This window comes from Protobothrops mucrosquamatus, unplaced genomic scaffold, assembly GCF_001527695.2.
Source record: "Protobothrops mucrosquamatus isolate PMUCROS unplaced genomic scaffold, P.Mucros_1.0 scaffold673, whole genome shotgun sequence".
In the NCBI taxonomy this organism is placed as follows: domain Eukaryota; kingdom Metazoa; phylum Chordata; class Lepidosauria; order Squamata; family Viperidae; genus Protobothrops; species Protobothrops mucrosquamatus.
Genome location: NW_015386961.1, coordinates 255,439 through 282,523, shown reverse-complemented (window position 1 = coordinate 282,523; position 27,085 = coordinate 255,439). Strand labels below are relative to the sequence as shown.

The following is a 27,085-nucleotide window of genomic DNA, read 5'->3' as shown; positions in this document are numbered from 1 at the left end:
CACTGCTTCCAGTATTTGTGTTTTGTATCCTAAAAGTTACTGTTTTTGACATTTACATCATTCCTGACAAGCTTAAAACAATATGAAATTATCTCTTGAGTTCATTACTAAAAACGAAAATCCTTTAACAAGTTTATGATCATCACAAATGCAGGATTGCCAAGCATGAGTGTTGAATATCTAAAAATCCAAGCTAGAAGTTATGCATATAAGGGCAGTGTCAATTATTGATATTTAAGAAAGAACAGGGGAAGCAAATCTGGCATAGATCAGTTAGTAGAAAGGAGACTTCGTTATTTCTAATAGTTACAACCTGCCATTCCTATAATGACATAAAATCAATTAAAAATGAAAGAGGGGAAAAAACAACCATAACAATCATTTTAAAAATAGCAACACAAATACCAAAAGCAGCAACATCAGGGCTGTGATAGTAGATCCGAGATACAGATGAGTTTCAGATGCGTAATACCACACTGGATCTTGGCAGGAAGGATGAGGGCGTATTGGTTCTAGAAATGGCGGTAAGAAATGATAATTGCTGCGACAGACAATATAATTTTAAAATCCAGAACAAACTTTTCTGAATTTATTGTATGGCAGTTACAAAAGAATAAAGGAAAATGAAATAGATCTTCACAACAGAAAAAAAAAATGAAAACCAAAATACCATTGTATTTTTCTTAAGACTTCCAGATGTTCAGCGAAACAATAGTCTTCATTTTTGCTAGAGGTAATAGACTGAAAGGCTAACAGTGATAAAGGTTGTAATCAATTATCATTAGAACTTGAAGTCCTAAAATAAATTAAATAAAGGTCAAAAAAAATTATTGTGCAATAATCTGGTATAAACAAAGTTAATGAAAAAAAACTGTCCTTCACTTATGTTGTGGTTTTTGCTTTGAGTTTTTAAAAAAAATTAAAAACAGTATTTGTTCTCTGAAGCTTCTACATAATGTAGAAGTCCAGATGTTTTAATAGCCAAATACAAGCCTTGTGCGTTCCTTGCTTTCATTTTTTCCTTTCCAAACAGATTACTGTTGGCTGTCCTTTTTTTCCTTGGCAATCCTCTTTGTCACTCCACTGAAATATTTCTCACGAAAGGAATCATGACATTTGTACTGCAGATACTGGCTATCCAATATTTGAGAATTACAGTTGTCCTCCTATAAAGGATTAAAATACATGGTGAAGACATAAAGCATACATTGCTATATCTTGAGATGCTAGAAGAGCTCAAACTGCCAGACTATGACAACAGTACTAATTCTTTATTGTTTAAATAAAGACAGCCTTACCCCGCCATGCATTTTAAAAAAATATTTGGTTGCTGATTCTTTGAAAAATTGGCTGATGATGATGAAGATGATGATGATGACAGTAACAACAACAAAATGGATTAGGGTCTCCTGCATGAGCATACCTTCTCATCCTGAGAAGACTTGCATGATATTTCAAGATATATGAGTTGAATGTAAAACAGTCATTTTAACTGACATCCCACTCTACCCCATTCTAGGAGTTTAAATTACTCTTCGTAATGTTCAGAGGGAGACCTATGATACTTCCTGTGTTTTACATGCTAGTTCAGTTGTTTTCATGTCCTGCTGATAGGGCTTCCTTATTTTGTGCATTATTTATTGCTGTGAACAGTCTTTAGTGTGAGCCAAAAAGCAAGACAGAATTAATTCTATTAGTAAATACATAATAAAAACATAAGTGTCTGTTCGTGTGAAGCACTGCCCCAACCGAAAATATTAGTGCGCACTTATAAAATTATGCTGGGAACACTGCGTATCTGAAGACATTAGATTCAATTTAATAAATTATTGTTTGTTCAAGTTCAGATCTAGGTGAGCGTCAAATTTTTGTACTCCCTCCTTTAGAAACCCTTTTCTTTTAACTTAAACTTAGAGAGGAAAATAAACCAGAAAAGAGGAAAAGTAAAGTAAGGTAAGGTAAGGTAAGGTAAGGTAAGATAAAATAAAGTAAAAAGAGGAAGGAAGGAAGGAAGGAAGGAAGGAAGGAAGGAAGGAAGGAAGGAAGGAAGGAAGGAAGGAAGGAAGGAAGGAAGGAAGACAGAAAGACAGAAAGACAGAAAGACAGAAAGAAAGAAAGAAAGAAAGAAAGAAAGAAAGAAAGAAAGAAAGAAAGAAAGAAAGAAAGAATGCATTTTATATGGGAAGATTGCTTGGGATAACAGTCCTTAACCAAATAAAAGTGAATTAACAAATAGCTGTTTTTAGCTTGCATTTTACTGTTTACTCTGCAAACACAAAGCTCAGTGGTAGCCAAAGCTGCAAATGTATGCCTTAATTTCCAAATGCAGAGGAATTCAATTTCTGAAAGAACTCATATGTTGAGGAGCTGGAGTTAGCATAATAAAGATAATTCGAGCAAATCTTTGAGAATGCAAGGCCTAAAAAGATTCAACCTATCCAAGAAACATTCTCAAGAGAAGATTTTAATGGATTTGCTCCCTTAATAATAAACTCTTGTGCATGTTGATCTGAACAGTACCAGTATAGGTAACATTTTCGATATTTGCTGAAAATAGACATTATCTCAAGAATGCATATCCTGATAGTATAGTAATAATACTACCAACACTAATTCTAACAAACAGAAATGTTTAGCCTATATCACTAACATCAGGTTACAAGCTGATATGCTGGCCACAGACAATTAGAGGGTGGATGGGGATGCATCGACGTACGGAAGATGTTTAGATGACAGCAAAAATAAAACATTATGATGTGATCCTGTTCCCTGGGATTACTGCCTTGACATCTGTCAAGTTTAATCCTATTTCTACCCAGTCAAAGGATTTTAAAATCTTAATCTCTGAACTGTGACTGGTTGATGGACTTTTAAGATTTTTTTAGTGAATTTTTATTAAAATGCTAGGCTGTGATAAAAAAAAGCTCCAGAGTGTGACTAATATGCTCCTATTATATTAGGGATATGCAACAATAATGTTTTCACATACATTGCTAGAGCATGGAAGTATTTTATGCAATATTTATTTCGAGTTCAAACCAATAATTTAAAGACAATATAGCCTTTAATAACTGCAAAGGTAATACATACATTTTGCTATCATACAGATAGCCTATTTGTGAATTTTCTATTCTCTGCCACCATAAAGCCCTAGAGCATAGAAACATATTTAATGCAGATTAAATGTTTAAAATAGTCTTTCTTGTTCTCTTGAGGCAGTCACTGTATTTTCTTGCTGCAGTGCAAGCAATTTAAATGCCAAATGACCAAACCTAATTTATTGGTTCAGAGTTACACATTTATTTAAAATTGGGTCCTGAGAGGTAACCTATGCAATATAATAGCACAGCATTCATCTAATGGATTATTATACTAGGAAGCAGAAAAGACCATTTAAGACAAGGTACTCAGTCCAGATAATAAAGAATTAAAAACAGTTCTAGTTCTTGTAAGCCTTTCACTATTTTATGGTTAAATGTTTTTCAAGTAATTTCCAGTATCATAGTTAGAAAATATTTCTTTGTCAATGTATGTATGCTTATTTTTATCAATGTAAAATTATGGTACTCCCATCCCTTTCAAATGACAGGACTGGAGAAGCTCTTTACATTTTTGGTACACTAAAAAAGAAAAAAATGCAACAAATGCTCTTGTTAACAGAATACTGAATAATATACTGCTTAGAATATGTGTGTATTTTCAGTGTTCTATTAAGTATCAATCCTGATCATAGCAAGAAAAATGGCATAACTTTACCAAGCTACAATAAAGTTTTTAAAGTTTATGACAGGAATTGAGATCACGAAATCCAACTGCTGCCAAAGAGTTCGCAATAAAGTCAGGGGAAATGATTTTTTGAGAAGACACCGAGAGGATTGCCCTGACATGAAAATAATAAAATGCTTTACTTTGTCTACTGAAATGAGATGATTCAGTGATACATAATTCAAAATTAATGAGTGTAAATCATTTTTTCACTTGCCTTAACTGGATTTTTATTGTTTCTCTCTCCAATTAATTTGGGGGTCTTTTTAATAATATTAGATATGAAAAAGAAATCTGAAAGCTGGTAATAATTGATGTCTACTAATGTTGTCTGCATATGATGTTCCCCACATGAATCGTGCAGAGGACATCCACTAGAAGGATGGTGTCTTCCTCTCCCCTCCATTTTCTTTGAAGTTTCATTGTACGAGCTGAAACCAGCACAGATTCACATTAATATAGTAGCCCGGGGAACTGTATCTATTGACTCTATCTAGAGGTTGCTTTCAGATGACTTTCATGCTTTTAAAATGGGTGAGGGAAGACCATAAATTCAGATGAACATCCAGACAAAGAGACATCCTGACATATTGCACAAAATATTCCAAAATTGTGATCGCTGTCCTCCCTTAGAGAGAATAGGGCAAACTCATGACCTTTTAAGTGAAGTCAGTGTGCCACGCTTAACTAAAGCAAGTAAAATGAAGAAAATTAAAGTAAAGAAAACAAAACAAAGTGGGGGGGAGATTTTTTTTTTTAAAAAAACCAATACATCAGATATTCTTCAGAAAGAATGAAATGAAACTAAACACTTCTTTCCTGGATTGTGTTCGAGTTCATTAAATACTTTGGCTTTCTGTTTTGATATTTATAAGCATTCACAAACTTTCTAAACTTGCTTTAAAAATATAGCTTGGCATGGTAAACACCTTACAACAGTGCAGTAGAAAAACCCATGAGAAAGCTGACAGCTTCTTCCTTGCATGAAAGCCCATCCAAACAATTACCTCAAATTCTTTCACCTTTTCCATGGTTATCAGGTATCTCGATGTGTGGTTGGAAAGCGTCTGCTCACAGTTGCTAACAAGTTTCAGGCAAGGGTGCTGAGGTATAATCTCTTCTGTATATCTGGAAGGAATAAACAGTCAAAGAGCTTACGAACGGTAATATGTGAATCTGAAACAGAACTGCCAGAGGGGTTGATTCAAACTGAATTAGACTATACACTTCCACATGGTTCATAGCCTTATTAAATTTTCCAGAAACAATGTGTGCTAATTGCTTTCAGAATCCAAGAAAGAAAGAAAGAAAGAAAGAAAGAAAGAAAGAAAGAAAGAAAGAAAGAAAGAAAGAAAGAAAGAAAGAAAGAAAGAAAGAAAGAAAGAAAGAAAGAAAGAAAGAAAGAAAGATATGTTACAGGTAAAAGTTTGGTTTAAATAGGATGAATATGCCATATAGATTTTTCTTGCAACCGTTATTTAAATAAATTATAAAAATCTGCCTAATAGAAGCATTTTAAAAAAAACTCTGTCCATACAATGCTAAGCTGTTTTTCTAAATCTGAGAAATATGTTTCTGCCATCCTGGGCTTATTAGAGCAAGGATAAATTACATATGTAATTAATACCCATTTTCCAAGCTGCAAATTGTTTGCCAATAAATCCAAATGATTTAATTTTCAATAAAATCTAGCAAATATCCACACTGTTTAGTACTCGCTGATTACCATACAAATAGGGAAAATATCCCCACCAACTTCAGAATCTATTCTCTCCAGTTCTATATATTAAAATCTGAAAACTACTGTAATGTAGAATAAGGACTTACTCTGGTTTGTACACAGGTAACCAGTAGACCAATCTTCCTCCAAGGACCAAATACTCTGCCGCAAATTTTAACAGGTCAAAGATTATATCACTCAGCTGATAATTTGAAGAAATTAGGTTGTGATTTTCAGTGCTACGAGATATTTTGAAAATTAATAATAGTTACTGTTAAACTTGGATGTTTCACAGTGAGAACAAAACCCAAACATTTATTATCTATCACAGGAATTGAAAAGTTTTCTTATAGCCTTTAAAAATGCACTAATCTGCTTAGTCAGTTCAGTCTAATTAAGAATAAGTGTGAATAGAGTTTCTCATATAAAATTTGAATTTAGGAAAGTTTAATGCACCCTTTATGAGTCGTAATGTAGAAATTAAAACAAAAAGGATCTGGAAGAACAAAGATGATTAAATTTTATAAACTTTGGTGGGAGATGTGGAGTGGAACTTGAAAAGGTAAATGATACAAGATTATAACTGACAATTTCTGGTCAACAGTTTAAAGTATAGCCTTACTGACATGCATAACACATATCCTATATGGAACTGGCTTTACAAACTCAATTATATATAGGAGTTTGGATGAAACAGAAAATAGATGTTGCTTTGAACCCCAGATAATCAATTATATTGCAAAAGTTCAGCCAAACTATTTCAGATCTGCCATGGTTTGGCAAAACAAAACCCATAATGTTTTTGGATCTTTGCCAAAATAAAACCCACAGAATCCTAGAATGATTTAATAGGCTGAATATGGCAAAAGTGGAATGCATCGCCCTCTCTCTCCCCTCTTCCTCCACGTGGCCTTTATGCCTGCTTGATCCTCCTCCACAAGCTACTGCTGTTGCCCCAGCGTGACTTAATCCACTGTCTGCCCTTTCATGGCCTTCCTCTCCCACTGACTATGAGGATTTTGTCTGCTCTCACCTCTTAAAGCCACTCTTGTCCAGAACTACTATGTTTCATTCCATATCAGGAACAAAACAGCCCTGTTTCAGTATATAAACCAAAACTTCAAAAGCATACATGTTTCAAACATGCATGACAGAAAACCAGCTCTTCCATCCATGCAGCATGTTAGTAACTGTTATTGCTGGTCTTCAAAGCCACAATGACATCTGGTAAGATTTAGACAAAGAACTCTAATTAATATTAGTGAATAATCTTTTCTGCCCGTTTTATCTCTTTTCCAGAGATTACACCAAAATGCACCACCATATTCCATATGGGAGCAATAATTTAGATAAATTCCCAATCCCAAAATTTATCTGAGAAGAACAAGAGATACACAAACCAAGCAAATGCTATAAAAAAACTCTCTAATTAAAAACAGCATGGTTGAATTGGTTACTATTTTGGCAGAAGATTACAGCATTCAGCAAATGCTTTCACAGCCACTGCTAGCTTTCTGTCCAGATTTGTGATTCATAATCCAAGCTTTGCCTACCTTTTTTCAATCATATTTGGTGTTTCCCGCTGTGAACCAATTTTTCTGGTGGCTTCCCGAATGCCATATGGTGCTACAAAGAAAATAAATACAAGACACATATTGGTTTACACAACTCTGAAATTTTAGCTGCTACTGCTGCATAACAGCAAGTATTCTCGCCATAGTCTTAATATACAAACAGATACACATATATTCAAAGCCTGCAATCCAATTGTTGAACCAACTACACTGACTTCATTCAAGGACCGAAAGGAGACCTGTTGTATTTAAAGTCCTACTGATAGTTAAATAACCAGGTGTTCCCACACGGATTGCCCCATCCAGTCTGATTTTCTACCCCATATCTGGTCACTGATAAAGCCTTGACTGATGAAATAACCCACAGAAGGCTGTGATGCAATACATTGGCTAATCTTTTAATACAGTACAGAATTCTTAGCTAGAGAGATGAGACATCTTTCTTCAAATCAACATTCAGCTAATTGAATTTGATCCAGCTGTCTAACCTGGGTTTTTTTATCTGAACATAATACAAATCCATTAAAAAAAAAGAGGTTATTCAGGCAGCTGTGGCCTAAATGACCTTTTAGTCTATGTTTGCCACTTGCTTTGGGCATCTCAAGGGAATGGGAAGTAGGATACAAGTATTTATAATGATAAAATTGTGATAATATTACAAAGCCATTCTTCTTCTTTGCAACGGCTTTTCAGAGTCAGAGCATAGAAAAGGCACCCCATCTGCTGGTATCCAGACCCCTAAGCTCCCTTGAGCTAATTGCTTTAATTAATTACCTCACCATTAGGATCCACCGAGCTTTGGAAGTGATGGGTGGTCTGTCACCGTGCTCCTCCCTCTCCTTAAAAAGGACAGTTCTCTTGCTCATGCATCAAGTTTAAAGTTTTGTTAAACATGCAGTAGAACTTTGGTGTGATTCTTTTTAGCTGGAGCGCTTACAAAGGTTCCATTAATCTCAACAAACCCCAAACGGAAACCAGCAATATGTTACGAAAAGATCCATTGAATCAAGGACTAGTAGGCACAGTTTTTTTAACTTATATTTGATTCAGCATTTAAACTGTACTTCCTTGTAATTTATGTTTTAATAAGCCTTGTAAAAACTGATAGAAAATAAACTAGAAGAAAAAACAAAACGACAATAAAAGTTCAGAAGGTGCAGAAAAAAGAAAAGGAAAAGGAAAAAAGTACAAAAGAAAAAAGACAGTAACAAAATGGCTTCCAACCTTACCAAGTGTAAACTGTTATAGTAACTTTTCACCCTCTTTTAAAGTCACAAATAAAAATTCTTTTCTCCTTAACTTTTATCTATCCAGAAATTGTCATCTTTTCAGTTCTGGTTCAGCAAAGTCCATTAGAAGTTACCAGAAATATCACAGTTTATCCCTGAACAAATACTCCGTCTTTATATTTCTCCTTTTTCCTCTTCATATCATTAGCCTTTAAATCATTCCAGTGGTATCACAGGATTTGTCCTTTCATCAATCCTTGGCATTCAAGGGCCTTCAAAGATTTCACCAGCCTACTTTGTAAATCCCATAAAGTGGCATCATCCAGGATTTCTTGTTGCAGTTGTTCTATGTCCAGATCCTTTTCCCAATTTGTTGTTGTTTCCCACAAATATATTATTTAATTGTATATTTGTTTATCAAATCTTATCACAAAAATAACCAATATTCCAACTATCTCTGGTCTCTCAATCCACTTAAAATTCTCTTAAATCATTTTTTTTGCCAAATATATAATTTTTTTTAAAAATTCCTAAGTTTGTGTTTAAAATTTCCTAAATCCAAAAAAAGTAAAACTTATCAGGTATCAAATTAAGTTTGTCATTAAGAAGGCCTGTGATAGTCATAAAGTGGTTAAATTGAACATTTCTGACTGTTATTAGTGTGTTGACCTGAATTAGTGTGTTGACCTGGACCGGGACGCCTTGCGCACAGTCACCCATGCCCTCGTCACCTCCCGCCTGGACTACTGTAATGCTCTCTACATGGGGCTTCCCTTGAGGAGCACCCGGAGGCTCCAACTGGTCCAGAATGCGGCCGCGCGGGCGGTGTTGGGAGGGACTCGTCGCTCCCATGTAACACCGCTGCTGCGCGAGCTGCACTGGTTGCNGCTCCCACAGAGTGGGTCTCCTCAGGGTGCCGTCAGCCAGACAGTGCCGGCTGGCGACCTCCAGGGGGAGGGCCTTCTCGGTGGGAGCTCCCACCCTCTGGAACGAACTACCCCCAGAGATCCGGGTGATCCCGGATCTCCCCTCCTTCCGCCGCGCCCTTAAGACATGGCTCTTCCAACAAGCGGGATTGGCCTAGGGAATTTTTAGTGGGGTTTTAAGAGTAATTTTAATTGACATAGGCCACAGCAAATATTTCATTTTAATTAGGTTTTAAATTGGGTATTTTTATCGTTGTAGCTGTTTTACAAGGCTGTTAGCCGCCCTGAGTCCATAAGGAGAAGGGCGGGATAAAAATTAAATAAATAAATAAATAAATAAATGAATGAATGTCAGTTTTAAAAGTCATGGAGGCTGCTGTCTCCTCACAAGGAGCTGTTGTTCAAAGCATCTGTGGGCAACCTCCCCTTTTCTCCTTCTCCAGAGAGCTTTCACAGCACTCATCATCTCTACACTCCTTTTTATTTTACATTTAATTCAGCATTTGAACTGTACTGTTTTAACTCTTCACATTTCAATGTCTAGGAGGATTGTCAGTCATCCAGGTCATGGTTGTCCCAAAAGTGCTTTTTCAAAAGGCAACTGGACTTTGTTTTTCCTTGAAGACGTTTCGCTTCTCATCCAAGAACCTTCCGAAGAAGTGAACTAAGAAGCTTCTTGGATAAGAAGCAAAACATCTTCAAGGAAAAACAAAGTCCAGTTGCCTTTTGAAAAAGCCCCTCTGGGATTCATACTTCAACATTTTTGTAAAACTATTCCTACTTATACAGTACATTTCACTTTATACTAAGTTTAGTATTTTAGCCAGTGGTGGGATTCAAATATGTGAACAACTGGTTCTCTGTGTGGATGCCGCTTCCGGAAGTCCATTCTGGGCCTGGGTAACAAAAAATTAGCTACCAGTTCTGCTGAAGTGGTGCGAACTGGCTGAATCCCACCATTGATTTTAGCCCATATTCATGTTTAGATATTATTTTATTTGTTTATTAGATTTACACGCCGCCCATTTCATCTGAATGTTAGATGATTATTAATACATTTGATTGAAGGATACTTTAGGTTTTTCTATATTCTATGGGAAATATTTTTGGAGATGACTAATGTATTTACTTTGCAAGTATTAAAGCATTAATGTACACTTTTGCTCTAGGGAAATAAACTCTATTGCTCCAAATAGTACTATAATTCATACCTTTTAAATAGCGATTCAAAAAAATATAGAGTCAAAATGAGCATTTACTTTTATGGAATTTACAATGTTTTACTACTTCAACAAGGAATATAGAATTAGAGGTTCAAGTTAACCCCCTCCCCCCCAAAAAAAAGGAAAAGCCCAATTTTACATTATTAAGTCCAGGCAAATATTTAGTTGGCATTAAATCTGTGTTACTTTTCCAATCAGGTCACATTTCCTAAATTACATAATCATACATAGTAAAGAGATATTTAAAATATTCAGCATATTAATGGCATTTTTCTAACCAATCCCATTTAAAAAAACAAGTCAAATAAGCAATGGCAGGAATGCTTTAGCTTTCTCAAAATTAACTTGAATGTGCTTCAAAATGTATGTGGTGTCACTCCAGAAACAAAGTTATTTCCAGATGGGGAAGCAACAAGACGTAGCACTGTATAACCTATGAATAAACAATAAAGCATTCCACTAACATTATTTAGCCATTAATAATTTATATTCATTGGAAATGATTAAGGTGACTTGGTTGAAAAATGTAAAAATGTAAAGGAGAATTCCTATCTTCTTGCTTGTGGAAATTCCAGATGTAAGATTTACATTTGAAATTAAGATGCTTCAGTTATACTAACTTGCTTCATTCACCGAAATAAACTTGTACTGGTACTGTAATGTATCCAAAATACTGAGGCACGTTCCTACTAGATTTACTATAACACAAAATAATGTGTGCCTGAGTCCAACAGTCCTGAAAAAATACTAAAATATTTTTAAAGGTCCAAATATTCTTATTCTCATATTTTACCATATAAAACTCTATAACAAGCTTATAGACATATCCATTTTTATTATCATCCCCATAGCCTGCATTCATGAATTACAGCTATTTCGGGTTTTGCATCTTAACTTACGGTCTGTAATAATTGCATCAAACTGCACTCCCTTCCTCCATATGGGTTTTGATGCATCAGAAACAAATATGTCAAGATAGTATTTCTCCAAACCATACTGGCGAAGGTTGGCTCTGATATTTTCATCAGGTCCTCTCCACTTTTGATTCTTTCTACTAGCTTTGCCTTAGAGTCATGAAGAAGAAGAAAAAAATTGAGATTAAAATAATCCTTTGTTCCTTTGTCGTTGCAATGCATTTATATTCAACTAAATAACATTTGGTAAGAATATTTCTCTTCACCTTAAATTGATCACAAGTGAATGCCAATGATGATATCGCCTAATTCATAATAAAATAGTCACAACTGTTCAGTAAGTACTTGCATGGTAGTATCTTCTACATGTACTGCACGAATTATGTCCTTTCAGTGACCATCCAAACCTACAACAGTGCTGAACAAGAGAAACCTATGACTGGTCCTCAGAGTTCAGATCATCACAAGGAACCCACAGTCACATAATTGTGATCTGGGCACTTAGTGCCTGGCTTACAATTACAAAGCTGCAGCGAGTTGCAGCCATGTGATTGCAATTCCTGTTTTCCTTTCTGGTTTCTCATAAGCAAAGTCAATGGGAAGCTAGCACCAAAATTTACAGTCAAATGGGGTCTTCATTTAACCACTTGCATAGTCCTTGCTTCACTATAGCAGCTGGGACTTCCAGAACTACTGTTGTTAAGTGACATGGTCACATGACATCACACTTTAGGACTGCATAGCTTAGTAATAGCAATCTGGTACAAACTGCCACTGTAAGCCAAAGACTACGTATATTTCATTTAAAATAACGGAACCCTTAAAGCTGCTATTATACTTTAGGATGACTTGAAACATTTGAACAAATAAAAAAGGGAAGTTGATTTTCGTTTCCTCTTTGCATGATTTCTCTTCTCTCTGATGAGATAGACACATAGCGACTCTGGACAACGTACAACTTTTATTGTTATCTCATGAGAAAAATCCACCATCATTGCTAGAAAAAAAAACAAATGATGACTACCTAAATCAGTGTTTCTCAACCTTGACAATTTTAAGGCATGTGGACTTCAACTCCCAGAATTCCACAGCCAGCCATGCCTTAAAATTGTCAAGGTTGAGAAACACTGACCTAAATCAACACATCATAAGGAAATCAACCCATGATTCTTAATTTATGGCTGGGATTTTAGGCAAGCACAAGTTGATTACATTCCCTAGATATTTTTTTTGATAGTTGACCATCATTCCATTTTGCAAACAGCCACTTAAATTCCCATGTGACTGAAAAATTAATCTGAAGAAAGGCATTCTCTTCCTTGAATAAAATTCAACTGCATTTTCTTTTGACAGTAAAATTGTCTGTCTATCATAGCTCACTATGAGAAAGACTATGTGAGGTAATGAGTAATTACTACTGTCTGATAAATTTCCTAGTTCAGGAACTGTTTTGGGACTAAAATTGCTACCATATTTTATGTAATTAATTTCTACTAGTAAATAATGAAAAGGACATACCCAACCCATGTACTATATTATAATCTATATCTGTGCCACAGACATATGCTCCAAAGTGCGCAGAAGCTATAAGAAGTCCACCTGCGAGCAAAAGAAACAAAATATCCTTATTCCATAGTAGGGTGGAGATAAAAATATTCCCAACATTCTTGGAGTGCCTGAATATTTTGCCTTTTTTGTTTAGCATAGATTAGGCTCCTGTCATCATCATACAGAAATAATTTTTTGACAACTGTTTTCAGCAACCCTCAGGGCATGAATGTTTATTTCTTCTTCCAGAAATCTTACCTTCTCTCACTAGTGCAAATTGTTTTAAATACTAATATTTAAATTGTCTTTGTAGCAAAATTAGTCTATTGCTTAGTGTATACCTCATTTTGAACCAATTTATCTCAAGCAAAAAGTTCATCACATACAACATGTGACACAAGCACCCTCTACTGTTTTGTTGAAGAAAAACAACTAACTGAAGGAATATCTGGAGTCGCGTAAGAAATAGCATTGCTTAGACAACACAGCAAATTCTTAAAAGAAACTGATCTATGATTAACTCCAATACAAAATCTGAAATTTGTTCAGAGCACATGACACACAGGATAGCTTCTTTGGTCATACAGTTCCTTTAGGGAATTTTTTTCATATGCCTTACTACAGGAAGGAGAAAGGTATAATATTGAAAAATTATAGACTGTAAAGGAATCTAAAAATAATCTTGGAGAAGGTTTGAAACAGCCATTAAAGGCAGGAAGGAAGATATGAGCTATTAAGGAGGAACTTGGAGAAGTAATTACACAGTCCAGAAATTGAAGCAAGTATGAGAAAGAAACTCAAGATGACCCTGTCATGATTTTCTTTAGTACAGGATGGATAGAAGGAAACGTGGAAGAAGCTTTCAAGAATTAATATTTGTGATCTACAACAACAGAGTAATATTTCTAGAATTCCAGCAACATCTGTCTGTTTCTTGAACCTGAAGGGCTGACATCAATTTTGAAAGCCTCTCCAAGTTTTTTCTGTCTCGTCTTATACTAAATGACATCAAGACAGGATTACCTTGAGTTTCTTTCTCACATTTGCTTCAATCTCAGGACTGCAATCCCTTTTCCAAGTCCCTCCTTAATGGCCCATTCTTTAATTCACTTGTTAGCATCTTTTTCTTATCTTCCTCATCTCCAAATTCCTTTACATAAGGCCACCAGCTCCTAAGTCCTAAACATCTGTATTCCTTCCCAAAATATTCTATAAACTGGTTTTCTTCAATCCAAATGAATGGGATTTCTGAGAGTTTCTACTGGAAAGAACCATAATGGGGCAAAGTCATAGGTATAAACTATCCTTGTCTCTTTTTTTCCTTTTGCATGAATTACGGCTCAGATCTTAGCCATCAAGCAGGTATTCTTGAACTACTTCCAGAGTATATGACTGATGCTTCACAGTTCCTTCAAAGCCGATGATTATTGATATCAACTGCAACAAGGACTGCATGAATAAAACAATTACACTGAATATATTTTGGTAGTTGTAAATTCTAAATAGTGATCTGGTGTTGTTATAATGAAGCCCCAGAGCTAAAGATATAAAAGTTTTTATAAAGTAGGCATGAGCCTAGGAAATAAATCACATTTAGATTACTGAGGATGTTGCATAATTATATCTGAAGATGTTGCATAATAATATATACTGCATCTGAGTAACTTTGTTTACCAGCAGGAAGGGAAACATGTGCCCAAGTACCCATTCTCAAAGTTGCTTAACTCCCACTCACGATATGCTTCACCACTTCTATACTGGCTGGGGCTGCTGGGAAATTGTTGTTTAGTAACATCTAGAATGTTTGTACAAATTGCATATTCCCAAAAGAAAATTCTTCTGTCTAAATAGTTGGGAGATGACCAGGTAAGTTTAGTGAAATAACAGAAAATATGAGCAGATAATAAATGTAAAACATTTCCTTTCTTTTTCTTTGATAAAGTTTGAAGGGGAAGACGGGGGGGAGAAGGGGAGCAAATACCTGTTCCCACAAAAGGATCAAACACAATATTGTTTGGTTTTACTTTTCCATGGTTTGCCATGATAAAAGCCAAGCCGGAATGCATGCTTGTGTTCCCAATAAAATGCCTTTTTTTAACACTGTAGGATTCAATAAGGTCCCTTTGTCCATTGGCAATCTGTGGAATACATGGTTGGGAAGGCAATGAGAGAAAGGGAACAAGAAAGATTTATTTTGGTTACCAAGCACTTCTAAAACACACAAAAACAAAACATAAAATGATTTTTAAAAAACATAGATGCATAGTTTTTTTATCAAGTGACCACGTTGAACACAGCACTCTTAATATGCTTTCCAGTTCAGAATATTATTTTACTTTTTCAAAACAATCAATTTCAACGACTAAGTTGAAAATTATAAAAGAGGGCACATATCTAAGCTCTGAGGCACATGAGGCATCTATTTTTCCTACTTCTTTCACATTCCAATCTGCACAATCTGCCATGATTGCATTGCTGTTTTAAAAACCTATAGTTTCATTATTAATTTAGTACCTTACTCACCCATCTCCCAAAGTACAAGCCAATAGGCTGTTCTGTAGTGTTGCCCAGATAAAGTCCATGATCTTCTAGAAACCAAAATGTATGATCTGGATTATTCAAATCTACACGTCCTTTAAATGGTAAAAACTGCAAAGACTACATGGGTGTGAGGGATTGAGGGGGAAGGAGAGAGGAATAGGAAACAATGCATTAATCAACAATATTACACATGTGACATTATTTATCCATATCTACAGTAATCTTCCTTACTTTTATAATAGGTATACTAAAAATAATTGAAGGCTGTCACTACCAAAACATAAAATGTATGCTCTTCTTAAGCTAAAAGATTATTTTTAAAAAGTTAATAAGGTAGCACAGAATAAAAAATATAGCACTGGTGGTCTATTAAAACTAAAATATATCGGTTGTATTATGTATTCCTGATGGAAGGTACACTTTTTAAAAATTGGTTTTTTTTCATCTTGAGGATCATCGAGCATATAGTTGCTTTAGCCTTGAACTGCATGTGTGGTTTTTTTAAATCAAAACTGTAGAGGGTTAATATGCCTAATTTGCTTTTTACTGCCAGGACCCCTGAGATATCAATGCAGACTATCCTTCCAAGCAGTCCCAGATATAATTTGACTTTTTTTTTCATTCTTTTCCTAACAGATTTTGGACTTTGTAGGCTGACCCTCCCAAGCTGGTGTTCAGATGGAGCAAACTCTTCTTGACTCGCAGGGCACTTGGGCCCTCTTTGGGGTGGGACTCTGACTGCTTCCAATCCACTCAGCCGAAGTATTCGCCCTCAGACATGGAACACCAGCCATTGTTCTCGATAGGAGACTCATGCCAAGCAAATGTATGCAGCATACCAGAAACTAATCCTTTCTCGTCTTCTCCCAACATCCAGAATCTTCTAGGTCGGAGTTCCAGATAGGTATGTTCATACACAACTTAAAAGTTTGTAAGTAACATCTGCTGACATCTAACTTTTGGCTAACTACATGGACAATTCTTTTTACATTTTGAACCACAATACACTACTACTCCTATACATTTTGCTATTTCTATACAATTACTTCCTTAAACAAAGCTGAAAAATTGTCCACTGAATCTTGAAGTGTGATGGAGGGATGGGAGTGGTAAAATTTAAAGATGGTGGATGGCTGTAGTTGCCCACCTTGAATATATCATACCGAAGACAACTGTGCAATCAAATATTAAGGCTATTTTATACTATCTGAAGTGAGAAGAAATCAAGAATGTTGACAGGCTTTATAAAGAGATTATTTGTTTAGGTCTACAAACTGGGAAGCTAAACCAGAGCACTGCAAGCTTCCTAAAAGTTGTAAGAGGATATCTAGTGATCTCCCTGGAATGCAGAGATTAAATTATTTAGCCCTTTTTTGTTTTATATTATGTTTTAGAGTGTTAATGGAAGCAGGAAACTTTGAAGCAGCAGATCCTCCAAATCCACCCTCCTCCACAAATAGTGATTTTGGACCATCAGAAGTGTCATGCCTATCCTTAAAGAAAAAAACATGTAAAATCTTGTCACAGAAATTTGGTCATTTTCTCACCAATTTTTAGCAAGACAACCACAGAGTGCTGGACCGCACAAATGGAGTGCTGAGCAATTGCCTCAGACCCATGGGTCATTCATTTCTTATGTGCCTTATGATATAATATAACATAGTCTGAAAAAAGACAAGGCACAGAGCAAACAATGCTCCCCTCATTGACTTGAAAAGTAATGAGTAGAAGAATGACTCCACTTGAAGAATTCTGAGCCCCGGGCTAGGAAGACTTTAAAGCTAATTAAGTTTTAATAGGAAACCAACAGATCGGCCATGATGTAGAGGCTACAACTTATGTAGGTATTTATTTAGCATATTTATAATATATAACCACCTGTCTCCCAAATGCAGCGTACAACACAACAGCAAAAGAATCTAAACAAACCTATAAAATAAAGAAATAAAACCCAATAAAGCTAAATAAATATTAGACAAAAGTCCATAATTCTTTAATTATTAATTTCTTAAATTCTAGGTACAGGTACATATGCCTTTCGTAGTTAATTCATGAGAGAGAAATGTGAATATATCATGAAGGCTTTGTTAAGATTAGTCTAAGGCTTGGTTACAGCCCTCGGAATACATGTGGAGGCATGAAAAGAATTCTTGAGCATATGAAGGCTTTGCAATGTGACACTATTGAATGAATGAACAAAGACAACCTGGCTATGCATCAGGTATTAGAAGAAAGGACAGAGGCAATTGTGATTTATCTCTACAACAACAAAAGAATGTTAACTCTCCAAAGCTATACATGATCAATGTGGCAATGTATGCACTTGTCTTATGTTTCCTTCTGCAGTATTATGAAAGAACAGACATTTAAGCAATCAAAGAACTTAACTATTACTTACATCTATTCTTTGAATCTTCTCTGCTTGTGTTACCGTTTTGTTGAAAGCATGGACTATTACTTTGTAGGTGAAATTGGACTGTAAATATGGAGCCTAAAACAAAGCAAGACAGTTTTAATTATGGCATAGTGTATATGCTGCATAACACATACTAAATGAAAAAGTTTAGAATGTTTCCTTATACCAACCATTTTCTCTACTGGATAATTCTTTAGTGAAAAATGCAGTTCTTCTAGAGATTTCCCATGACCCCAGAGCTCAAATATTGATCTGAAAGCAAATAAATACAGACTTTCAGGAACATGTTTTATTCTACTTTGATTAAAAACCTCCACTCTCTCTCTACTGTCAAAGACATAGATAATATTTCATCATAGCCAAAGGCCTATAAATGTTTATAAAACTATGTGTCAGGAACAAAAGACCACGACCATATGTGATGTTCCAATTAAACTTATTTATTATTAGTCATACCTCTACTTAACTAACAGCACTATTTTGATGCTGGTTAAGGATCAATAGAATTCAGGAGAAGCTGGACTTAGTCCACTTATGACTACTTAGATACTCTAGGGCTAGGCTGATTCTTCTTTTAACTCTGCTTTCATGTTCTGTCATTCCTCCTCAAGAGCAGTGAATTATTGTTACAAGAAAATATATATATACAGATCCATACACAAATATACAATACATTCACATATAGACATTCGCTGCTTAAAACTGTGATAAGATGGGCAAAATAAAATTAAACTAGATTGTTAGATCAACTAACAATCTAAAAGATGACCAAAGTGATGGGCTAGGTGTTACCTCAAGCTAGACTCTAAACGTTATTGTGTTATATACATCAGTACTGTCTTTCTTGAACAGCAATCATAAAATTGCTCTGACTTATTAGAAAAATGCAAAAGAAAAGATATAATGCACTTGGTGTGTCAAAAATCTATAATACAAAAAAAACATAACAAATGGCCATTATTTTCTATCATTCTTGATTCACAATATTTTCAGGCGATATTTAAAAATCAACCTGATTATACTGCCGTTTGCTCCATTAAATGAGGTAGACATTGTAGCATTGTATCTGCAGTCTTAGCTATGGGGTTAATAGAGATGTTGAAAAATAAGTGGGCCAAGATGCAATCCTCTTTGTACAGGTGAAATAGTATCTCAGGCAGGCTACATCTGATTCTCAACCTGTTGTTAACTTCCTAATGAGCAGCACCAAATTTAGTTCAAAGTTTAGTATACGTCCAGAGACAGTATCTTTCTAAAGCACGGGTGTCAAACTCGCCATGTCACATGACACGACGTATCGCGACTCTTTTTGCATTGCCGGCAATGGGGTGGGCACGGCTTCGGTATGATGAAACCGGCCCGCAGGCCGGCAGTTTGACACCCCCATTCTAAAGTCTACAAAATAAAGATTATATATTTACTTTCAGTCGCTTTGCAGCAGAGATGAATGAAATTTCCAACATTGCTTCTGTACAACTTCAAGTCATTTAATGGTATTTGTACAAAGGGACACAAATAAAGCATGCAAAACAAAGATCCTTTGCATCACACCATCAGAAATCAAACCTGAAATCACTAAGTCTCATGTATAGAAACAGAAATTAGGTATTTCGCCTCTTTTTTGACATAGCTGTAAGCGCATCCTAGAGAGGACAACTAAGGCAGGACGTTGCAATTCAAAAGCTAGTCAAACTTCTACCGACACTGGCAGCGAAAGAGGGAAGAGAGGGAGGGAGATTTTTACCTATGCTGGAGAAAAAGGATGAGAAAGCTTAAAGCAGGGGTGTCAAACTGCCGGCCCACAGGCCGGATGCCTCACGTGGAAGGCGCGCCCACCCCATTGCCGGCAATGGCAAAACCGGCCCGATACGTTGTGCGACGTCATGTGATGTCGCGAGTTTAACATGCCTGGCTTAATGCAGAAGGGAAGCAGGGACACTCTCCCTCTTATTGTTTTTTTTTTTTAACCAAATCAGTCCTTACTTTGCACATACAGTTCGTTTCATTAGTCTTCTAGCTATCTCTTCAGAAGGCAAGTCAAGAATCCAAAATGGGCTCTGCAGTCAGGAAAAATAAAACAGTTATTACAAGGAACAGCACCGCAATCAACAACATCATTATTTGGGCAGCTACAACTTTCTTTTCTTTCTGTTCCTTTCTTTTCTTTCCTTATGTATTTATGCAGCATTTATAAAATGTTTCCGTCAAAACTACAATAAGTGGTATTGCAAAGGAGCAGTCACAGCCAGTGCAACAATAATAGAAATACAACATATAATTACAGTAGGCAAACATTATAATTAATATAACAATCCTGACAGCAGGCACTCTAGAGTATTCAGGTCCCAAAGGCTTTCTGAAAAAAAATCAAAGTTTTTTTTAATAAATATTTTATTGGTTTTTAACAATAACAATCTCTAGTGCCTGGTGTACAGCGTGTTGTCTTGGTTTATATATTTGAAAAAGAAAAAAAAAGAAAGAAGAAAGGCAATAATAATTAATTAAGAGTCAATAATGATTAAATTTGATAATTCAATACTTAGTATATTCATTTATAATATATTTCTTTGATCTTCCCTTTTCCCACTTGTATTCTCCTTCTTCAACCTTAAACAAAATATAATTCTTAATATTTTCAATATATAAATGATTAAACAGACATTTTTCATATTTATACAAATAGTGATAACATCTATGTATAACACATTTTTATCAGCTTATATTATTCTTATAACCATCATCTCATTAATTCACCATGCATCCTATTTTCGTGATTTTTGTTTAAACTTAATTTCCTCTTTTATTCAATCCATGCTTATCATTCATGGTTTTCTCAATGTTAATCATCTAAATATCCATTTTTTTCCATTTAGGTACACCATACCAATATTTTCATATTTCATGTATTATAAAAATACTGTGCTTCTTGTCTATCTTATAACATCTGAGTATAACATCCTTTCTGATCAGGTATTCAGGTCCCAAAGGCTTTCTGAAACAATCAAGTTTTAATGAGCTTCTAGAGGGCCAGGAGAATGGAAGCTACCCATGGTGAGGGGAGGAGGGGAGTGGAGGGAGATGGGGATAAACTATGGTATGTGGGATTTTCAGCAGGAATTTTTTGTGTCCTTGGATGAGCCAGGCAGAGTTTATATGAGACAGGTTATTTAAAACTAGATAATCCATTCTGCAATATTTTCCCCATTTTCACATCTAAAGCAGAGCATGAAAATCTGTGGTTATCCTTCATCTTCCCTCTTTTGAGTACAGGAGCCGTTGAGCAGACTTTTAATGCTAATTTTCAGTATGCACCGACAAAACTACTCAGCTGCGAATAACATCACCACTTTTATTTTTAGCCTGTATTCCCGCTCAGTTATACCAATAGCCAGCAAACATCAACAAAAATTATTCCTATACTTCCTGAGATTGAAGAATTAAACTTCTCTCTGCTCCCATTATGAATGTATGATGATAAACCCTATGGCAGAGGTCCCCAACCTTTTGGGCACCAGGGACTGGTTCCATGGAGAGAGGTTTTTCCGTGGACCGGAGGGGGCGTGGTTTTGTGTACTGCTCACGGATGGGGCTTTGCTTGTTTGTGCGGACCGTTGTTGGCATGCCACGCCCAGTACTGGTCCACGGACCGGGGGTTGGGGACCCCTGCCCTATGGGACACTTCAAATTTTACACCATTACATTATGTTGGCTATGTGGCATTGGCTGTTCTTAGAATCAAGAAGCATACTGAACTTCATAAATGTATAACCAAAATTTGCAACTATGTGCAAGCCTAAGTATCTTATCCCTCTCTCCTCCTAACGATTACACTTAGGACACCTATCTAACTCCCCCTCCTGTGTTTTTATTCACGTTTTCCATGTTGTCTCCCACAGATCCGGAAGGGGCAGAAGCAATTGAATGTGAGAAGAGAAAAAGATAAAGCAGATGATGCTACATGTTTAACTGTACCTTCCATTTGTGAATAAGGGCATGGATTGCACTGTTTATGACCTCTGCCACTGGAGATTTTCAATCTTGCTGTTAACAATATCAAGTTGGTGCTCTTCCTTCAATCAGTAACTCTGTCACATCAGGCCTGAACTGATGCTACTAAGGACAGCAAAGCCCTGGAGTAGAACTTTAGCTTTCCTTAGGGAGAAACCAACTGATTACCAAAGAAGAGCAGATTATGTACGAAGCTTTGTTGGGAAATGCTATTTAAATCTCCAGCAAGATATACTGACAGCAGTTGCCAAGATACAAATTAGAGGAAATGGAGGTGGGGGGAGCAGTTGGAGACATGTTGAAAAATGTGATGAAATGAAGACGAAATATAGCAAAATATATTTCCAGTGCATATTGGAAACAAAATGTTTTTTCTTGCTTGCTTTGTTTGCTTATTTTAGCCAACAGGAAGCTGATTTATGAAATATTTTAGTGACCCAAAATTTGGACCAGATTTGAAACTGTTGGCCCCTGCAATTCCACACACACACATAAAAAAAAACTGGGAAGAAAAAGAGGCCCACATTTTTATCTCTGATCGCTCCAATAACAGGCACAGAGGGACAAGATATTTTGCAGGAGTTGAAGTACAGGTAGTTCTCAACTTACAAACACTTGTTTAGTGAAAGTTCGAAGCTACAACAGCGCTGAAAAAAGTGACTTATGACCATTTTTCACACATACAACCACTGCAGCATTCCCATGGTCACGTGATCAAAATTCAGGCACTTGGGCAATTGGCATGTATTTATGACATTTGCACCGTCCTGGGGTCATGTGATAGCCATTTGTAACCTTCCCAGCCGACAAGCAAAGTTAGTGGGGGAAGCCAGAGTCACTTAACGACCAGATGATTTACTTAACAATCGCAGTGATTCGTTTAACAATTGTGGCAAAAAGGTCATAAAATGAAGCGCAAGTGACTTAATCGCCTCACTTAGCAATGGAAATTTTGAGGTTAACCGTGGTCGTTAAGTCGAGGACTATCTGTATGGTCACACAAATGCCAAGATAAGGAAGCAAATGGCTCATTTTCATTCCAGGGAATGAACTTATCCATATATTGTGCTCAGCCACCATAGAATTCTGGCTTCTGCTTAAAAGGCAGGATTCACTGGCAAGCCAATGCCGCTGCCTGTAGCTGCCTTTCTTGGCCTATCTGCTCCTCAAAGGAAGTCTCAAGAGAAGGTGATCCTTCCATGATTACCCATGGGTTGCAAGGACAGGGCCAGCTATCAAGGATAGTAGATATTCTGTCACCCAACTTAAGGATATGGTATCAATTCTCAAAGTTTAGACATGCGGCCAGAAAAATCTCAGATCCAAAAAAGGGCCCAATATACCTCTGTGGGAACACAGCCTGCATTTTCATGGCACTGAACAACTGTCAACATTTTTCACAGGAAATATTTTTCTTTTCCACATTATGCTTTTCAAATGATTTCATGCAAACAAAAAATTACATCAATGTAATTAGAATAATATTCCTTATTATTCTAGGAATAATATACCATAAGATTTTGTATCATGATTAAAATTAAATCTTGGCTGCAAAAATATTCACTTCACAAAACAATCTCATGGAAAAATACACTTCGTTCTCTATCTAATTCTTACCTTTAATCTCAGTTCTTGTGAACTGCTGAACCTTCCATCACAGAGGGAGAGCAAAGACTTTATTTCCTAGAAGAAAAGTAAGATATGATAAATCATTTTGGAAACATTTTTATAAGATTTTATTTTTTCTTACATACATATAATAATTTTTCAACCAATGTGCTGTCTGGGTTTGAAAGCGCTAATACATATTTAATTCCTAATCCTTCATTCTTTCCTCTAACCCAGTGGTTCTCAACCTGTGGGTCGGGACCCCATTTGGGGTCGATCGACCATTTTATGGGGGTCGCCAAGCAAGGCTGTCCGCCATTTTTTTGTCCGTCATTTTTTCCCCCTTTTCCGGCGGGTGCCTTACTTCCCTTGAGCTGGGCCAGCTGGTGGTCGGCCTACTCCGTCTCTGCCGCTTGCCAGCTACGCCTCGGCTGGCGCAGGGGGCGGAACCACGCATGCTCGGCGCTCCCGGGCAGGGACAGTCCTCGACTTACGACCGGTTGGGTAGTCCTTGACTTACGACCGGTTTAGTCCTCGACTTACGACCGGTTTAGTCCTCGACTTACGGCCGGTTGGGGTCGTGGCATTAAAAAGGTTGAGAACCACTGCTCTAACCACTGATAGAATAAGTCCCAAGTTTGGTAATATTCTGTTTTTTCTTTTTCTTTCAATCTCAAAGTCAATCTGTCCATCTCTGCGCATTCCAGTATTTTTTTAATTATTTCTTCCTCTGGTGGTGTTCCTTCATTTTTCCAATATTGCACAAACATTATTCTTGCAGCTGTTGTGACGTGTAAAATCAAGTATAGGCTTTGTTTGTTAATCTTTTCTGGCGTTATACCTAGTAAGAAAAATTCAGGTTTAAAGTCTACATGTTCTCCCAATATCTTTTCTAACCAAGTATGTATTTTTTCCAATAGTTCCCATTTTAATAAATATCCTAAAATAAATATCTAACACTGTTATTGCATTATTACAGTATTCTTTATCCTTTTAAAAAATACAACTTATGGCTGACTTCTTTAAATATGACTTCAGTAGAGCCAGTTTGGTGTACCAATGAAGGCATCACACTAGAAACCAGGAGATCATGAGTTCTAGTCCCATCTTAGGCACAAAACCACCTAAGTGCCTTTGGGCCAGTCACTTTCTCACTGCCCTAGGAAGGTGGAAATGGGAAGCCACTTCTGAAATCTTGCAAGAAAATTGCAGGCAGTCACTAGGAGTCAAAAACTGACTCAAAGGCACAAAATAATAACAATCAGTGGTGAATAATCCAAAGGCTGAGTAGGTTTTCACTCTATAAGTCGTACTGAAAACCCAGAATGCTAGTTGCTGCAATTGCTTTCTCCTCCCACCCCTTCCAGTGTAGGTACAGCCAAATATTACTTCCCTGCATTGGAAGGATGGGAATAAAGAAGACCCCTTAGAATATTTACATCTTACCCCAGGTAAGTATCAACACAGAGAAGCAAAATAGCCAACTGCTTTTCTTGCTAGGAGGAGCGTGACTTTTGAGAACTGAAAACAACAAACCCAACAACTCACGTTTGTAGAGGTGCCTTGGCAGGAAAAAGAAGAGAAGGCAAGGCTATATTTCAGTTTAGCTAACTTGACAAGAAGTCAAATGGGGGCAGGGCTGTCCAATTGGAAAAGAAGCATTTGAGTGAATGAGAACAAAGTGCAGCAAATGGAGTCGAATGTTCTCCATGCAGTGTGGAGGAGAAAGATACAGTTGATGCAATGCGAGAAAATGTGGGCAAGTTGTTTTCCCAACAGGTAGCATTTACACTTTCTCATCCATTCCCACCTCCCAATATGGCAGTTGGCCCAACCTCGCAGAGGTAAGCAGGAATCATATCAAATTCGCAAATTTGCACAGACAAGTACCAGCAATTTTCTTGGCAAGGTTTATCATGGGTAGGTTTACCATTGCCCCTTTCTTAAGAGCTGGGACTGGCCAGAGGTCACTCTGTTGATTCTGTGCCTAAGGCAGGAGTAGAACGCCTGATCTCCAGTCTGGTCTCTTTTAACAACTACATCAAACTGGTTCTCAAGTGTGGATCAGCCTTAACATCAACTAGAAAAGTGAATCAGATGGGTGTCAAGGAATGTTCTTGTACTCATGTTGATGTTCATAATGAATCTTCAATAGAAATCTTCATAAAGAAGCTGTGTATAAAGACTACGTCCAAGATTTTGAGGTTCCTGAAATTCTATCCAACCCTTTCTCTCCGGTTACAAAGTGTACTGCAATGAACTTCCGTATTGATATGTTATCGCAACAGACATCCCACCTACGTAAAATCTTAAACACCAGGCTAGGGACCGATCATGATGTTTGCTAATTGTCGAACAACACCTTGATAGCACATAAGAATAATATTAATAAAAACCCCACTTAATATTCTGAAGCTATGCTAAAATGCCACGTGCTACACAACTGTAACTTGAACAAATCAAAATTCTCATAACAATCTCTCTTCCACCCCACTCCTTACAGGCCGTTCTTCTTTGAAGTTTTTTTTTTGTTTGCTTGTTTGCTTGTTTTGCAACTTGGGGAAATGCTCCAAGGCATAACCCTAACCCTAACCCTAACCCTAGTCTAAAACCCGCTGCCTGGAGCGTCATCATGCCAGCGTAGGATGAGCAAAGGCCTACAAAGACCCATTGTATTCGTCTGCAAAAACCCAGAGGTTGCAGGACTTCCGATTCCCTTCTGCAGCGCCCGGGATAAGCAAAGAAACCAATGCACGGTTGCTATAGATCCGCCGACGCGGGCCGCGCGCGCTCAGACCCCGGAAACTTCCAAGTGGCAACCAAAAAAAAAGGCCGCGCGCGCTCCGCACCTCGGACTCACCGGCAACCGGAATTCTACGTTCTGCTGCGCTAGTAGCAGCAAGTACTGCCTATACCCCGCTGTCGACAACGCCATAGCCCCGGCTCGCGCTCTAGAGCCGTACGCGCGCGCGTGGAGCAGGAGAGGCGGGGTCAAGACTGGGAAAAGGAGGAAGCCGGTTCGAAGCGCCCGGCTTTGGGAGAGAAATCCAGGATTATTTTTTTTTTTTTTTTACCGATCTGAATGATGGGGAAGGCGGTGGCTTCGTTCTATCTGAGCAAAGCCAACGACGGTGAGGATAACTACTACATCCGCATGGACCCTGCTGCCAGGCGATGACAACCGTAGGGACCGTGCTGCCGTGCAAACGCGCTTGACGAATAAATGGTGATTGTAAATTTTTCAATAGGTTCGGCTATATAGGATGAGTAAAAGAGATAAGCACGCGGGTAGGGAAAGTTGAGCCAGCGTGGTTCTTTGCGGGTTCTGATCTGCAATATTGATTGCTAACGAGAGAGAGCTGCAGCTTGCTGAGGAGCAGAAGTCGGTAGCTCCCTCCTTCCAGCTCGGTGAATTTGCAACCTCGGGATATCGGTTCACCGTAAACGAGATCAGCTTAGCGCAGGGGTAGGCAACCTTGGCTCTTTTATGACTCGTGGACTTCAACTCCCAGAATTCCTGAGCCAGCTTGGCTGGCTCAGGAATTCTGGGAGTTGAAGTCCACGAGTCATAAAAGAGCCAAGGTTGCCTACCCCTGGCTTAGCGGATCTGGGC

General features: G+C 37.2%; 1 protein-coding gene across 1 annotated transcript; it reads right to left on the bottom strand.

Moving 5' to 3' along the window:
* Positions 1 to 569: 569 nt before the first annotated feature.
* On the bottom strand, positions 570 to 26,498 carry TRMT11 (tRNA methyltransferase 11 homolog). Its single transcript, XM_015818070.1, has 13 exons — positions 26,333 to 26,498; positions 23,482 to 23,547; positions 19,840 to 19,913; positions 18,027 to 18,108; positions 17,839 to 17,931; positions 15,423 to 15,557; positions 14,881 to 15,037; positions 12,870 to 12,950; positions 11,337 to 11,501; positions 7,039 to 7,111; positions 5,593 to 5,724; positions 4,773 to 4,893; positions 570 to 1,166 (listed from the first exon to the last, which is right to left on the bottom strand). Exons 1-13 carry the CDS (start codon positions 26,405 to 26,407, stop codon positions 1,035 to 1,037), a joined length of 1,386 nt encoding a protein of 461 aa, XP_015673556.1. The 5' UTR covers positions 26,408 to 26,498; the 3' UTR covers positions 570 to 1,034.
* Between the last annotated feature and the right edge of the window lie 587 nt (positions 26,499 to 27,085).